This window comes from Leptonotus elevatus, chromosome 12 (assembly GCF_054856555.1).
Source record: "Leptonotus elevatus isolate MCC_2025b chromosome 12, RoL_Lele_1.0, whole genome shotgun sequence".
In the NCBI taxonomy this organism is placed as follows: domain Eukaryota; kingdom Metazoa; phylum Chordata; class Actinopteri; order Syngnathiformes; family Syngnathidae; genus Leptonotus; species Leptonotus elevatus.
In genome coordinates, this window is record NC_141250.1 from 10,398,859 (window position 1) to 10,414,909 (window position 16,051).

Sequence of the window (16,051 nt, forward strand, 5' to 3'; positions counted from 1 at the left end):
TGCAAATACATTTTTAGCTTTTCAAGTAGGCTTTTTTTTGCTTTGTAGCCAAAGGTTTTGTGCTATAGGCTCCAGCTTACCCTAATAGTGAGCCTTATAGGAAATAAATGCATGAACATTACTTACGTTTTTAGTGTTTGGTTTTATGTAGTAAAAATTATATTAATCATTCAATTACTGAGCCCATGTGAATACTTTTGCTTTTGTCCACTAGAGGTCAATAGAGTGCCGTGACAATATTTGCACAGCCTTAAGGAATTTTGACGGAATTAAACTCAACGTATAAAATAGATTTATTATATTTTGAAATGCATTTCAGTTGAATGTGTAAAAAGACAAAACTTGACACTGCCACATAAAGGGGGAAGGTTGAAACGACAATACATCATCCATTCATACTATAGGAGCGCGTGTGTGCTCTAAGTGTAAATATTCACGCACACTTGGACTGCTTGTGTAAACGTGAAAAAAGAAATTCGCGCATTGCATGCAGTCTTGTGTTTAGTGATTTCAGTCTCAAAAACGTCACAACAGCAGCACATATTTTAAAGCTTTCATCATGAAGTATTGAAGTTACAAAGAAATTGACAATTCCGAACATCCGGGCAATGCAAAGCAAATGCTTCCTTTACACGGTGAAAAGAAACGGCGTATTTTATTGCTTTTGCCTGTGACTAGCATAACCAGGCAGATGAGTAGTCAAAAACATTGTAGAACAGTAGTCAAAAAACATTTCATTTTCATATTTTGAAATCAAAATAACCCTCACAAGTCAAATTACAATGATCCAAAGTCCAATACTTTTCAATAAACGGGGAGCGCCTTTCCACATTTTTTCCCCGTCATTTTACCGAGTATAAGGCCGCCATTTTGACTTGTGACGTATGATCGAAACTGTCAATAAATGACTGCATGTCAAACCCAAAAATGGGGGCATGGGTAAGTACAAGAGGGCGTCCATGCGCGCACACACACATGCATGGCAAATATGTGCAAAAGTGTTAGGACATGCCTTTTCTTTTTTTTCATTGAACAACTTGTTTGCTTGGGTGAGTTTGTTGTGGAACCTCACAAAGGCATTTGAGATGAATACATGCAAATATTATTTTAATTGTCACTTCCCAAATGTTTAAAATGCCCAGGCGTCAAAAATACTTCAGGTTAATTGCATTATAGTGAATTTCAATGCGGAAAGATGATTTGAGTGTTTCGAGATACAAGTGTGGTCGCCGAACAAATTAAGTCTTAAGGCATCAATGTATCTAACTTTTTGGGAGTAGCGCAAGCTTGTATTTTCACTTTTCGTAGTTTAAAGTTTGGCTTGTCTTATAGGGCTGAATAATAATTGAATTCAAATCATGTGTGTATATTTTATTTATTTATATGAACTGATAAATCTACGGATTTGCTTTTGTGATCTGTAGTCAAACTGTAGTAAGTTAACTAACTGAAATAGCTAAATAATAATCTTTCATATTAATTACTTGTTCCTTTTCCTTTTTTTTTTTGCAATATCCTAACCCATAATAGCTATATATTTATGTATAATAAATCCGATTGTTCTTAGTGTAATACAGCTACATTTATTACTTGTGTTGTTTATTATCGCAAATTAAATCGCAATATTAAGAGAGAAAAAAATTTGCTTTTTTTTTCTTCAAAATCGTTCAGCCCTATGGCATCCCAATATTTTTCCTCATAAAAACAATCTCATTAGAACTGTAGTTCTACAGAATGACATCAGCTGTATAAATACAATGCGAGTTTAAGGATACACATGCTGTTAGAATGGTAGAAAAGAAGATGGGATGGAGTGTAAATATAGAAAGTAGTCAGCGTGGCACTTCGGAGTCAAGCTCTGTGGTCGCCGCTAGCCCAAATTCAACGCTTCTCGGACCTAATCGCTGGGAATGTCGCAACGCGCCTCAACCGGCGTGCCGACCTCGCCTCGGGGCCCGAGCTCCTTGCGAGGTTCGTCGGTCGACTCGGCGGAGGTGCACGGCATACAGAGGAGGGAGCAGCAGTCCTGGAAGCTCTGGCTCATGCTGGACGTGAAGAGTCGCCGACACGGGTGACAGGACTGGTAAAAGAGCAGCATGAAGAAAATGCAGGCGCCGTAGGCCCCCAGCAGCTCCAGTACCAGCAGCGGCGCCGACGTGAACTCGTAAAAGTCGGTCCTGTAAATGTACCAGATCAGCAGCAGCGATGCGTTCTCGATGAAGCGCAGCATGTAGTACACCACCATGCGGTACCAGTTCTGTGACTTGTTAATCAGGTCCGGGTCGCTGAGCTTCACCTGCACGGCCGACCAGCAGAACATGTTGATGCCGGCGTACAGGAAGGTGAGCATGCACAGGACGACGGCCGTGCCCACGCGCGTCAGAGTCTTCTCGATGTTCTGCGGGAAGGGCGAGTGGCTCCTCCAGAACAGGATCCACGGGTATAAGAAGAAAGCCAGGAAGTTGAGCACAACCACGGGAAGCACCCAGATTTTCAGCACCGAGCTGAACAGCACCAGGACCACCACGCGGCTGGCGATCTCGCAGCTGCGCCACATGAAGATGCACAGGTAGGCCAACGGGCTCATGGACACGTGGTATTCGTCGTATTTGATCTTGATGGCCAGGATGTTGCAGCGGAGGGCGCCGTACACGATGGACAGCAAGGAGATCACCATTAGAGTGCCTGAACAAAAACACAAAAGTTTTGTCGGAACTTCTGCTGGTTCTTTTGTTTGTAATGCTACGTGAGTCGAGGCTAGTAGGTTTAATATCAGGGAAATCATAAGGCTGATAAGCCTGTAGAAGAAAGTCTAACGTGTCCAAAATGAGTCATGTTAAATAAATTGAACATGGTTTAGCATTCCTAAAAATGCATATTTTTTAAGTACCTGTAAAGTAAAAATATTAACTTAAATAAATACATTTGAATGAACAAATTGGACTTTGTAGGCGTTTCTGATTTAATGCCCGCCCCCCTCGACTTCTACCAATCACTCAAATGTACAAAACGTACATTGTGTACTCACAAGAGATGTAAATTGTGTCGTAAACGTCGGCATATGCGACATAGTGAAGGCTACCGCACTCTCATTTGAGAGCTCAAAAAAGGGACGTTGAAAAAAAAAACATACTGGCTGTACCTGCGTTTATTGGCCTCTGAGGGGCAGTGTTGTGCCTTACATACAATCAATGGTGTTATCGAACCTGTGTGCATGTGTCTCCACATAGTTTGTGCGTGAATTTTCTCCCGATGTCGATGCTAATTTCCCGTTAGCGAAATTAATTGACTTTAGCATAAACGCTAGCGGTGTTTTTAAAACTAAGGATGCTTAGTATTTAAATAAACAATGTGTGTGTCTTGGTGCGTGTTTAGTTTTCAGTAAACTCCAACTAGGGTGTCATTAAACAGCTTAATGGACGCCGAGGGACGGCAGAATCACATATAAGCAACATGGTGCATTCAGGGTACATTCACAACATACAGAACTTGTCAATGCACTGCAACGTTCTGTACATTAATTGTTTTTCTTTAAATATTACGTTTTAAAGATCGCGAGAAGCTAAAATCGAAATCACAATAACATTTCTGTACCATCATATATTTTCTTTAAATCCGGCTGACATCATCTGCTACCTTGACATGCACATGGCAGCAAGTGAATGTGGCCAGGTAGACTTTTTCTCTTTTAAACACAGTTGTTAGTGTTTACATGAAGTCAAAATAACTCTTGAGGAATTGTAGCATACATACATAACACTCATCTTCTTCTTTTTTTTGCCCAATTACCGGTAACTCATAATCTTCCGACGGTCCATCCCACCAGTCTCACCTCTTCCGACGGACACGCCTCGTTGCAGCACGCAAATGTACAGCTGCAAGGTGAGCTGCGGGGCCGAGCCCAGGAAGGCCTGCATGACGGCGGTGCGTGCGAAGGCCGCCCGGTGCGTCACCAACTTGCCCTCGGCCTGGCCCACCTGCCGCTCCACCTCCTCGGGCTCGCCCCGGCGGGGCATCTGTTTCTTCCTGGTGATGCTAACGTAGGGATCCTCCACGCGGCCCACGCTGCCATAAGTCCAGAAGGCCTCCAAACACCTTGGAGCCACAGAGGTCATTGAACGTCACTTGCACATCGTCTGATGAGGGAGTTTCTCACATGTGAAGGCATTTAAGTACATGGGGAAAACAACGTTGCTATACCTGGCGGATTTCCACGATTTAGCGGCAATTTTTGCAACACTAAAAAAAGACTTGTGGTGGAACCTGTTTTAACTAAAACTGTACAAAGTTAATCATAGCTGCAAGCAACAATAAATGGACCCTCACACCAACTTTTCAAGGTGAATACTCATAATGATCATTAAACTTTGGCATCATGTTCCGCCAACACAAGATTATTAAAAGAGTATTAAAAAAAAATTTGTATGTTGATGTGATAGAACATGCAACACAACTAGTAAGACACAATTTCAATATACTGTAGTTGCTATTTTAGATTATTAGTACACTAATACGGGTAAAATTGTGTAAAAATTAGTCCTACAGGTGAGGCCCATTAACTCATTAACTGCCATTGACGGCTATAAACGTCAAAAATTCATTTGAACTTTTTCTATTAGTTGAACAAACTTAAAATCTATTTTTTTTTTAATTGTAGATTTAGTTTTGTTCATAAAATTTGTGATTAATCACGAGTTAACTAGTGAAGTCATGCGATTAATTACGATTCAAATCTTTAATCGCCTGACGCCCCAAATTTTTAATAATATTTTCTTTCTTTCTTTCTTTCTTTTTTTTATTCATTTACTGCCGTTGACGGCTCTAAACGTCAAAAAAAACGAGATTTGAAGTCGATTTTTTTTTAAACTAATAGAAATAGTTCAAATGAATTTTTAATTTATTGTACATTTAGATTTGTACATAACATTTGTGATTAATCGCGAGTTAACTAGTGAAGTAATGCGATTCATTACAATTAAAAACTTTAATCGTCCGACGCCCCGAATTTTTAATAATATTTTTTTTCTTTCTTTTTTAATTAATTCACTGCCGTTCACAGCTACAAACGTAAAAAAAATAATTTGAACTATTTATATTACTTTAACATTTCCACTTTTGTTAACAAGAGTATGAAAACCTAGATTTGTTTATTGTACATTTAGAACATATAGAATTTGTGATTAATCGTGAGTTAACTAGTGAAGTCATGTGATTAATTACAATTAAAAACATTTCATCGCCTCTTGCCCCTAATATTTGATCATTAATTAAATAAATAAATAATCTTTTTTTTTAATGAATTTATGGCAGTGAATGAGTTCATTTGCTGAAAGAGTGATTCCAAAGTTCAGTTAAAAAAAGGACATATGGTACGTATCTGCAAATATTTTGTCTCTGAAGAGAGGTGCAAGCCAGTCAGCCTGCCAGCAGGCAACTCAAACATATTGGTTGCGAGCCGCCGTTTGGAGCAAAGCAGCACTGATTTGATGCCAGCAACAACAACAACAAAAAACTGCAGATGCACACAAACTCTCAAAAGTTGTTTGTAGTCCAGTTCTACCACACCTCACGTAAGCAGGCTGTTATTTATTACCGACTTTGAGTTATGCTTTGGAAACGCAAAAAGGATTTAATTCAAAAGTGTCATAATGATTTGTGCTGTAGCAATAATTTGTGTGCAATACAATTTAATTGAACCATTACGACGATCTGCATAATCTTACAGTGGCTTACAAAAAAATAAATACACCTTTTACCACTGCCTCATTTTGGATGAATACTACCTACTACACTACACTGTTGATCATTATGATGGTACTTTTAGAGCAAAGTATTTCTTGAGGTGGAACTTGGTGTAAAAACAAAATCAAATATTCAAAAGTAATTGAAAGAAATATTGCATATATGCAAATCCACAGATGCTGAACCACAAGTTTGCGAAGTGTAACCCCGATATTCAGGGTGGACCAGATCGACGTGCAAATAGCTAAAAATCTGCAGATGCCATTTGAAATGCATTGTTTGTTTGTTTTTGACCCAAAGAAAAAAAGAAAAGAAAAAAAACACTGATAAACCTCTATACATTGTACATGAAAATGTGGTTTGCTCTCTATTTAAAAAAAATAATAACCCAATAAAAAATTTATTATAAATAATCCCCACCATAAAAAAAAAATCTCTTAAAAAAAAATAATAATAATAATGGAGCCACTGTGAGAGTGTGGTTGTGTTGTTCCGATACTGCCCCGATGCCGCTTATTTAATGCAGTATCGGCAAGTACTAACAAATAACATGCCAATACCATTATTTCCGACGCTAATATAGGATTTTGGATGCAGCATCTTGTGTCTTGCTCATGCACGACATTCACTCATGTGTGGCGTGTTCACTGCATGCCGAGCCAAGATATCCTATTGGCACCTTGAATGCTCTGAACCAAAGGCAGGGCAGCTTTTTCATGTTGAAAAAACAACAACCTACGTATCGGAACGACACTAGTTGTGACGGACTGCCAGTTACCCGGCCCTGATCTATAGTATGTCAATGACATGAAGTGACAGAAAGTACAAAGTAAAAGTAAATGCTCTTTTACTATATGGGAGAAAGTGCATATGGTAACTAACTTTGTATACACTTATTGTATTAGCTCAATAAAGGTTGAGCACCATTTCATGTTTTCGACGGCTTTCGTTTATGCATTCCAGGTGTCGTTTTTTGGCTCAGATAAGAGGAAATGCGTCTGCTTGCTCCCCCTCTCAGCTTGTGTTGTCCGAAGATAAGAAGGCCAACGGTATCACATGCTATTCTTAGACGTGCTCTCCACTGAGGAAACATGCAATGGCCCTTTCCAGCGTACTCGTGTACACTTGAGGAGGAAAAAGGAAGGTCGAGATCAGATCCTCTGGTGTCGCACGAACATCTACGAGTGCACATGAAATGGAAGACTAGAAGGGCATTAAAGGGGAATGTGTAGAATATGTTCAGGGAGGCTTCATACAGATAAGGATTAGGATCATTCCCATTTGGAGGCAGATGGCCACAGTATATTGTGCACAGATGTCGCACAATAAGTGATGTAAATGTATCAGTGACATTCAGAGATGCTACAATTCTATTTTTTTTTAAGCAAAACTGCTGTAAAAAATAACTAAATAAATATATTTTTTTAAATTAAAAAATCAATTTTCATCCCTTATCTACTAGAATTACAATAATAAAAAACTTTCTTTTTTTTTTTTACATAACGTTTTTTTTTTTAAACAATGGTTTAACATTTATAATCCATCCATTTTACGGTTCGCGGGTGTGATGACTCGAGCCAAGATGACTATACTCACATTCGCACCTACGGACAATTTAGAGCAGGGGTCACCACCATGCTTCCCGCGGGCACCAGGTAGCCCCCAACCAAGCATTTTTTCAACTTGCGCATGCACAAGTCAATAGCCTGTGGCATTATAGGAAAAAATTCTACGTTTTTAGCATTTAGCCGACATGTACTTGCAAAATGCAAATGCGTTTGAACGTTGTTTGCTAGTAAAAAAAATATATGTTTTACTCTATAATGGCAGTTCCACGCTTCCATAAGTAAGGCACAGATCTACAAACAAACAATCAAAATGGCAGAAATGTCCATGATGAATGAATGTTTCAGTTTGCTATCATGGAGGAAAAACATTCTTAATCTGGAGGGAAACCTGAAACACCCCCCACCCCCAAATCTCTATTTGCACCCATGGCGTGTGTACCGAAAGTCAAGCATGCAGACATGCAGTGATCGAGGGCAATGGACATGATATCAATGTGTATTGATCAGCTGACTGCAACTAACTAATCAGGGCATCACGCTCACGTGCACAGTCAGCACGCGACACGCAGGCAAGCCCCTTTGTGTGTTTTAATCACAGGAGCAAACAAACCAAAGCACCGACCTGACGATGGGTCCGAACTGCAGCATGTGCAGCAGCAAGATGAACGGCCGGTCCCTGCCCAGGTCCCGGTAGAAGAAGATGAGGGCCAGCTGCACCAGCATTGACGGCACCAGCGAGAAGAGCAAGGTGAGCGTCTGCCAGACCTGGTCCCCCGCCGACTTGTACGTGGAGCTCAGGTAGAGCGCCGCAGTGGTCTCGGCCGTGAACAGGGACACTGACAAAAAGATGGAGCTGGGCAGTCGCATCCTCGCTCACACCGCCATGGAGCGGGGAGGCCGGCGGCTCGGATGGCGCCCTGAAGTGGCGCACCGCCCTACCTATCGCAGACCATCCGCCCTGTCTTCACCAGCCAGGATGTAGTTCCCGACAGCTGCCACCTCGGAGAAAGATGGCGCTATCGTGCGATATAAAATGCGTGGAATATAAGCGCGTCGCGGCGTCATACGGCACCGTTGCGACACGCACGGCGCCTTCACAACCAAGCCCTTTATAACGAGAGCCATCCGAAGAGACCAACAACACGAATTCTCATAAAAGACGCCGTCGTAAGGACGATTTCAAGTTATTTTGGGGAGCAGCTTGTGCTTACTTCCGGTATTGGCCACGCCTCCTTTCTACCGCCGTTCCCATTTGTCAAATATTGTGACGTATGCTTACAGTATCTGTAGTGGTTTGTTGTTCGTAACTCTTATACGTATGTGTTACAAAAATATATTTAAATCTTTGCTGGACAACACAGGTGAAAGAGTGGTTTGGTTGGTTTGTTTGTTCAGCACAATTTAAATACAGTGTGAGGGAATGAAGATGAGAGGTCTTGTAAAGATTCTACTTCCACAAGAAAACAAAACAAATCACAGGTAAATTACTGGACTGCTGGACGGGGATGTGGAAAATGTTCCGAAAAATAAATAAAATTAAACATTTAGTCTACACATGAATGCAGATTTCAAGACAGAGAAGGGGAGGCTCATAAGTCAGGGAGTTTTTAAACGTCGTTCCAAAGTGTAATATTGAGCTGATGACAAGAATGGTAGATTAAAATTGCGACCCGGCCGAGTTGGGTCAGATGAAGTCAGATGAAAAGGAAAATAAACTTTGGAAAATGTCAGGGAGATTTAATTTTTTTGTATGTACTTGTGCTTGAGGAGGCGTGACTTCCGACTTCCAGGTTTTCACTCATCCACTTTGTTTCTGGTTTGCGACGTGTGGGCCGCGTCGCAGTACTTGCGCTTCCGCCTTTGTGTCCCTCGGTTGCGCGTTCCGGTCGACGGGTGCGAGGCTGCGAGTGTGTAGTGTCTGTCTCAGTGTCCGAAGCATTTCAGATAGCCGAGTGTGTGCATTTTACATTCGCAGGCCTACTGCACAACTCTCTGCCTACTTCTGTATATATTTATTAGAAAAAGTTACTGATATTTCTGTGTGGAGAGTGGAAGCAGGTTGAAAGGTTAAATAGGCATCTGTCATCTGTGTTTTTTTATTTGTAGTTTTGTTTTTACCTGAGAGCAGTACACTTAATTCACGTGCTATATTTTGAAAACTATTATTTATTCGTATCCGAAACTTTCCATATTTGACTTGCATTTCGGACCTTAATCTGAAATGCCCAATGTGATGCTACAGTAAGTGGCATGAGTCTGGTAAAGCTGACAAGCTGAACATTCACTCATAAAACACACATGCAGTACACAAGATGTACTTCAAAAACAAATACCGTCTTATTTCCACCACTTTAAGACAATTTCACCTTCAAGTATTGCATTTCTTCTGTGTTCTGTCCTTCACTCAAAGACGCTGAACAGCGGGAATTTGGCCTGTTCGGGTTGCAGCAGGTTCACCAGGAAGCAGACGGTTCCGGACAGGCCTTCGAATAGGCTGCACACGCTAGTGACCGAACTCCTCCGTGAACAGGAACTCTGCAAACCTTTGGGGAGGGAAAGCCAAAAGTTGATGAAGTGTGTCGTCAATCAAAGATAAACATTTGTGAAAGCAGATTAATGACACAGCTCTAGTAATGGATATCATTTATGTCGTGCATGATGGGATTCTTGCCTCTGAGCTCGGTAGATGTATTTGGATTTGCCGGTGAGGCCGGTAGAGGAACAGGAAGACGTAAACGCTGCCAACTACTCCGTGGCAGATGCCGGGTCCTTTCTTCAGTAGCCCTTTTCTGCCACACGTGTCCAAATACTGCGGCTACTTGTTTACCAAGTAGGCCTTAGCGAAAAGATACGCCACGCCTGCGGATTGAGGGATCAGTGAGCAGTGTTGGGAATAACGCTGTTAACGTAGACTTTCTAAGAATTAAAATCAACTTAATTTGAGTGTACTCGTGAGACAATTGTGTAAACTTTTAAGTTGTTTTAAAAGTAACTCTTATTTTTAGAGTTGTTATTTTAACTCTTCTAAAGAGTTTAAATTGAATTCACGTGGAAGTTATAAAGCTTCTCCCACTGATAGTACATTTTCACGCCCTATAATAATGAAAGATAAGTGAAATGGTTTTCTATTTGCATGACATTTTTATCATTGGCGTAGGGAGTTTGCGCCCCCGTGTGGAGCCTAGAAGCTATGTCTTTTTGATAACCTTGCTCTCGCAGGATGTATTCTCGCAGTATTTGTGAGTTCACAAACTCCCGAGAATCCATCTTGTACCGCTCCCATTGATTTCCACCGATACGAACTACTGGTGGTTCGGACCAATCACAGAGCAACGTTGTATTTGGGGGCGGGATATGCAGCTGCAACGAAAACAAGAAGCGCCGATTTGTTTGTTTGACATGCCTCAGCATCAGAAGCATCAACAACACACAAGGATGATTTTGAAGGCAATATCTCTGAAATAATTTAACCTAAAAGTTACTGCAGTAACATTTCATTATTATTTTTTCTCATGTGTTTAATGCATATTTATTTGTGTGTTTGAAAATTCAGTTTCATTTATGAATTTTACTCGCTGACGTGGTACAGCATGTACGCTACGCCGGCCGGACCGTCGTACAACCCGCCGTCGCAGTCGTCCACGTCGCTGAGTATGGGGACCTTTTTCAGGATCCTGTCCACCGTGGCCATCACGGCCGGAACCACCGTGTCGGCCCCGTGGTCGGGAAGCAGCGCGCCCTTGCTGTAGTCCGAAAAGCGGTTGGCGAAGCAGCGGGTGTTCTCCATCCTCGGAGGAAGAAGCAGAAGACGGCGTGCTGGTGGTGGAGGGAGAGGGTGAGGTATCCAAGGATGGGAGAAGGAAAAGTGGAGAAAATATCGGGCCAATCCCGTCAGCCCTGAGCTGATTGGTACGTCACCAGAGATGGTTTTGGCTCAGATTGGATGATGGACCCGAATCTTAATATTTACCCCCAATTACCTGATGAAATGAGCGCACGTCGGCCACTTTAGGTACCATAATGCCAATCACATACAGTGGCGTTGATGTATTTTGATTCTCCCAAACAAATAACAACAAATGTTGAGGAGGGGGGTGCGGATGGAAGATTTTCCAACTTTATGCCAATCAATCACAGTCTGTTGCAGATTGCAGATGTGACTTCATCAATAATTGTACACCTAAAGCGGTAAGGGGGGCGAATGAGGGTGAAAGACGAGTCAGTGTTCATTTTGCATTAATGTAGCCTATATAAATGATTTAAAAAACAAAAATAAAAACGTCTTTGTTGTTGTGTTTAGACTTGCGTGTTTTTTGTTTGTTCTAAATATATTAAAGACCTTAAAGGATGACTTAAGAAACTATTGATTATTTCTCCTTCTTATTCTTACATTTTAAATAATTTGCCTTCATCATAACAGAGTACTACACATTCGCGCAATGTGAAAAGGCAGCATATTGAAAAAAAATCCCATCAGAATTATGCTGTACATGTTATCACTTGTTTTCAAAGGCAGTGTGCTATTGATTTTCTGAGTTAAAGCGGTTAACTTCTTTCTATAAGTGACACTTTAAGTGTTACCAAAAAAAATTAGATGTCCACTGGTCTGTGACCATCTTAGTCATCATTCAGTGTTTTATTGTATTGAAATACAGTATTCATATTACAGCTTGTCGTAAAACCTTTAACATAGCAACAGTTTGATTTAATTTCAAATATTTTCCGTGGTAAAAAAAAAAAAAAAGCCCTGAAATCCAAACAAGATGGAGGTTAAACAGCATCCTGTGTGGGCACATGGAACATAACTTTGCTTTGGAAAGGCAGTGATCTCTTTCTCACCACCAGGGGAAGCCAATTGACGCTGTCCATGGTGCTACAAAGGCTTACAAAAGTTGCAAGAGCACAGGTGATGGTACGAATAGTATAAAAGTAGCATAAAATCACCACAGCATTTGGGTTGTTTCTGTAGAAAGAATACGTTTAAGAATTTGCCATCACATATTTATATGAATAATAGAAACACAGTGGAGGTGTGTCACTGGTAAAGAAGAAAGTTCAGGATGGTGTGTGGGAGTAAGAGGCTGGAGGCTCTGTGCAGCCGACTTCTTCCCAAACTTCTCCGGACACGGTGGCGACACAGCTGGGAGAGTGAGCAAGGACCTGTTCACACAAAAGAGAGAAAGAAGGTAGAACTCGTACAACTTCCTCAAAATAAACATCTCGTGATTTGATTGGTGCACGTATCCACATCACACCTCTGCTCCGCAGTGTCACTCTCGCCGTGCTGTTTGGCATTGCCACCTCCAGAGGGGTTTTTCCCTCGCCGTTCCTACAAGACCGGTCGGCACCAAAGTCCAGCAGGAGGTCTACTATTGTGGCTGAGCCCCCTCGGACGGCGGCGTGGAACGGGCTGTCTTGTCCGCATCCTAGTCGAACATCTGCTCCTAAGGTGACCAGGAGATAATCAAGGTTATTAGATTTAACTAGCAAAATAACTTTAAAAAAAACACCACGCTATCATTTCATTAACCAAAACAAAAAACAAAAAAAAACAAGAGTATTTTTTTTAAATAAAACAATAACTAACTATAAATATATTTAGAAAACTAAGTAAGAATAACTATAACTATAGCAAAAATGTCAAATGTTTTCATCTTTCTAAACTATTTTCATACATCAACCCATTGTTTATTTTAACTATATTACACAATATTTAGTAGGGCAGGGTATAAATTCTAATTTCCTCAATCAATTTGATGTTGATTCACAAGAGTTCATTCAGTTCGATTTGATTCCCTTCAATTCAATCCAATATTGATTAAATCTGCAATATGAAATTTACAATAAGCTTTTTATTTGACCATTTATGAGTGAAATGCCTTCTAATTAGTAGATTAACACTTTAGCTGTTCACAATGGGTACTCCTGCAAGCCTCTGGCCAATAGTTTTAAAACTGGATTCGGATTACAATTCCCCGCGCCCTGTCTGCGGATGTGACGTAATGTGCATGTGTATGTGAAGAACGGTATGTGCAGTTTCATTAGCGATTCGAAATTGAATATTCTACATTCTTCAATATTGCTGAGTTAATAGCTGGTTAAATAATTTAGTTTATTAATTAAATTAACACGTGTTATAATTACTTAAATCTACTGAAATGTAGAATATTCCATTTCGAATCTCTACTGCCACCTGCTGACAAAAAAATGAAACTGCACATTACGTCACATCCGCAGACAGGGCGTGGGGAATTCTAACCCGAATCCAGTCTGAAAACTATTGGCCAGAGGCTTGCAGGAGTACCCATTGTGAACAGCTAAGGTGTTAATCTACTAATTAGAAGGCATTTCACTCATAAATGGTCAAATAAAAAGCTTATTGTAAAGTTATTTTGGAGAAAAAAGTTCCATATTGCAGCTTTAAATGTTACACAAACATCGACATCAGCAAGAATGAGATGAAAATATTTTCATAATTCTAATTCAATAATTGTAATATATAAATTCAAAAGATTCAGAATTGTCTGAAAGTGCAATAAGGCATGTCTTTCATAAATGTAAGAAAATACTTTTAAATTCATGTGGCCAGTCAATTTCAAGAAAACAGTGAGATACACACAAAAAAATGGGTTTTTAAAATTAAATATATATAATTCATGTAAAAAAGAGATATTTAAATAATCCATTCATGGTTTTATGAATCAATAGGCTTGAAATGAAAATCGATTCAATATTGATTATTCGATTTTTAAAACCCAACTCTGATATTTAGGGACATTTTTTTTGGTCTTGCACTCCACAAATACTCCATCAAAAATACTAATACTAATAAAAAGTAAACTGAAGCATTAAAAAAAATACAAACCGCTCTAAAAACGTATTAAAATAAACCGAATTTAAAAAGCAACAGCCAAAAAATAAAATAAAAACTAACTATAATGAAAAATCCATAAGTATTATAACCCTGGGACAGCTCTGTGAGCTTCTCACAGATGAACGACAGTGTGTTCTGCTTTATTATCTTTTGACTTTTTTGTGATGCCACGGATTCTGGCTAAGGTAAGCAATTTCAACCAAAAAAAAAAGAAAAAAACTTTCAAGCCGTGTATTTTAGTTAAGACTACCCGAGTGTAGCAGCACACGCGTGCAAAGTGATGACTGGGCCACGCAGGCTGAATAAAGCGGCGTCCCCATTGTGGGCAGCTCGTCGTCAATGTGCGCTCCGTAGGCCAGAAGCAGCTCCAAACACTCGGCATGATCTAACGAAGACACAAAAAGGACACGTGTGAAAACGGAGGACAATATGGAAGTTGATGCTTTTGTTGTAAAGCCTCGCCTTTCTTCGCAGCCTCGTGGATGGGGGAAGCCTGCTGGTGCGCGGCGTGGACGGCGGCGCCGCGCTGCAGGAGTCGCCGCGTGCAATCGGCGCTCCCGTTGCGGCAGGAGTAGAAGAGAGGAGTGGCTCCGTCGCTCGACACTTGTTCCAGCTCCGCAAGAACAGACAGGCGTTGTTCAAGTACTGCTCCATTTCGGAACTCAAACTCGCGTTCTTACATCGGCCCCGTTGTCCAGCAGGTACGCGGCGCACATGGAGCGGCCAGCCAGGCAAACCTCGTGGAGAGCAGAGACGCCGTCCAAAGTCAGTGTGTTCACATCGAAGCCCTGCAAAGGAGAGAAGACCTTTGGAAGACCTCGTTTGAGTATGAACACATGCTTGCAGTGCTTTACCTGAGCTATGAGGGTCCTCAGGTGGAGAAGTCGGCCCCGAAAGGCCGCATCATGCAGAGGAGTTCTCTCTGAACAGTCGTCTTAAAAACAAAGAGGAGGATTAAGACCCATGTCGTGCTAACATGAGCTCATCTAAATCTAACGTTTTTATGGTTTGAAGGTTACAGGTAGCCTTTAAAAAGTGACAGTGAGTGGATATTTAAAGAATACCAACATATAGTGTAACTTTGATACAATACCAATTAAGTCAAACTTAAGTTTTATGACATTAAATCCATGAGGGGAAACAATACACGAGTTAACGACATACGTTGCCCTAAAATGAAACTAGAAAGGAGAAATCGTATGTGAATGCTGCATGAAAGAATAAGAAATAGAGTTGAATGGTGTGGAATGATAGTAAATGAAATGGAATGATGAGGAACAAGATGATAGTTTTGTAAATGGAATGGAAAATGTGGAACCTGAAGGTGAATCTTTCTAAATGTCAAATTTTGGATTTTGTTTTTGAATTCTTTTTGGAATTTTGGAAATGTGAATAGTTCTAAGATGGCTTTAATAAACTGAAATTGTTGAAGTCAGAATGGTGAGAATCAATCAAGACATCAAAATATGTCAAAATGGAAAACGTATATTGAATTTTCATCAGCGTTTATTTATTTATTTTGAATGGGTGTCAATTATACGCGGATTTTCGCCATTCACAAGCTAGCCAACTGAATGTTGAAGTTAGAACATCGAATCAAATGAAAAATGTGCAAGAAGTTGACTTGATCATGGAAGAAGTGGGTAATAAAAAAAAAAACGGAAACACTTGTTTCCAGCATTTACACAATAAATACATGCGATGCCATTAAAAGCTTACCAGCCATCAGCGAATTGCACGCGAGCCCGCCGTAGATGTGCGAAGGCCTGTGCCAGGGTTGCAAGCACAGAGAAGCTTCCATCTGAACATCCACCATGTTGACTGGGACCCAACTTTTACACAAATCACCCTTTAGCAAACCAACCAG

General features: G+C 40.6%; 3 protein-coding genes and 1 long non-coding RNA gene across 4 annotated transcripts; 1 reads left to right on the forward strand and 3 right to left on the reverse strand.

Moving 5' to 3' along the window:
• Positions 1 to 483: 483 nt before the first annotated feature.
• Positions 484 to 8,538, reverse strand: xk (X-linked Kx blood group antigen, Kell and VPS13A binding protein). The gene is made up of 3 exons (XM_086091840.1): positions 7,933 to 8,538; positions 3,833 to 4,095; positions 484 to 2,685 (listed from the first exon to the last, which is right to left on the reverse strand). The coding sequence occupies exons 1-3, from the start codon at positions 8,175 to 8,177 to the stop codon at positions 1,898 to 1,900; spliced, it is 1,296 nt and encodes a 431-aa protein (XP_085947966.1). The 5' UTR covers positions 8,178 to 8,538; the 3' UTR covers positions 484 to 1,897.
• Positions 8,539 to 9,378: 840 nt separating this feature from the next.
• Positions 9,379 to 11,144, reverse strand: LOC147164517 (lanC-like protein 3). Its single transcript, XM_086091249.1, is given in 5 exon segments — positions 9,379 to 9,822; positions 9,824 to 9,853; positions 9,982 to 10,019; positions 10,021 to 10,169; positions 10,881 to 11,144. Coding segments are annotated over 5 exon segments (546 nt in total). The 5' UTR covers positions 11,098 to 11,144; the 3' UTR covers positions 9,379 to 9,710.
• A 787-nt stretch (positions 11,145 to 11,931) lies between these two features.
• Positions 11,932 to 16,000, reverse strand: asb11 (ankyrin repeat and SOCS box containing 11). Its single transcript, XM_086091553.1, has 7 exons — positions 15,904 to 16,000; positions 15,039 to 15,118; positions 14,865 to 14,972; positions 14,647 to 14,797; positions 14,435 to 14,569; positions 12,566 to 12,754; positions 11,932 to 12,470 (listed from the first exon to the last, which is right to left on the reverse strand). The coding sequence occupies exons 1-7, from the start codon at positions 15,998 to 16,000 to the stop codon at positions 12,346 to 12,348; spliced, it is 885 nt and encodes a 294-aa protein (XP_085947679.1). The 3' UTR covers positions 11,932 to 12,345.
• Positions 12,347 to 15,502, forward strand: LOC147164519 (uncharacterized). Its single transcript, XR_015096707.1, has 3 exons — positions 12,347 to 12,496; positions 12,579 to 12,759; positions 14,659 to 15,502. It is a non-coding gene; the product is annotated as an uncharacterized LOC147164519 (long non-coding RNA).
• Positions 16,001 to 16,051: the final 51 nt, after the last annotated feature.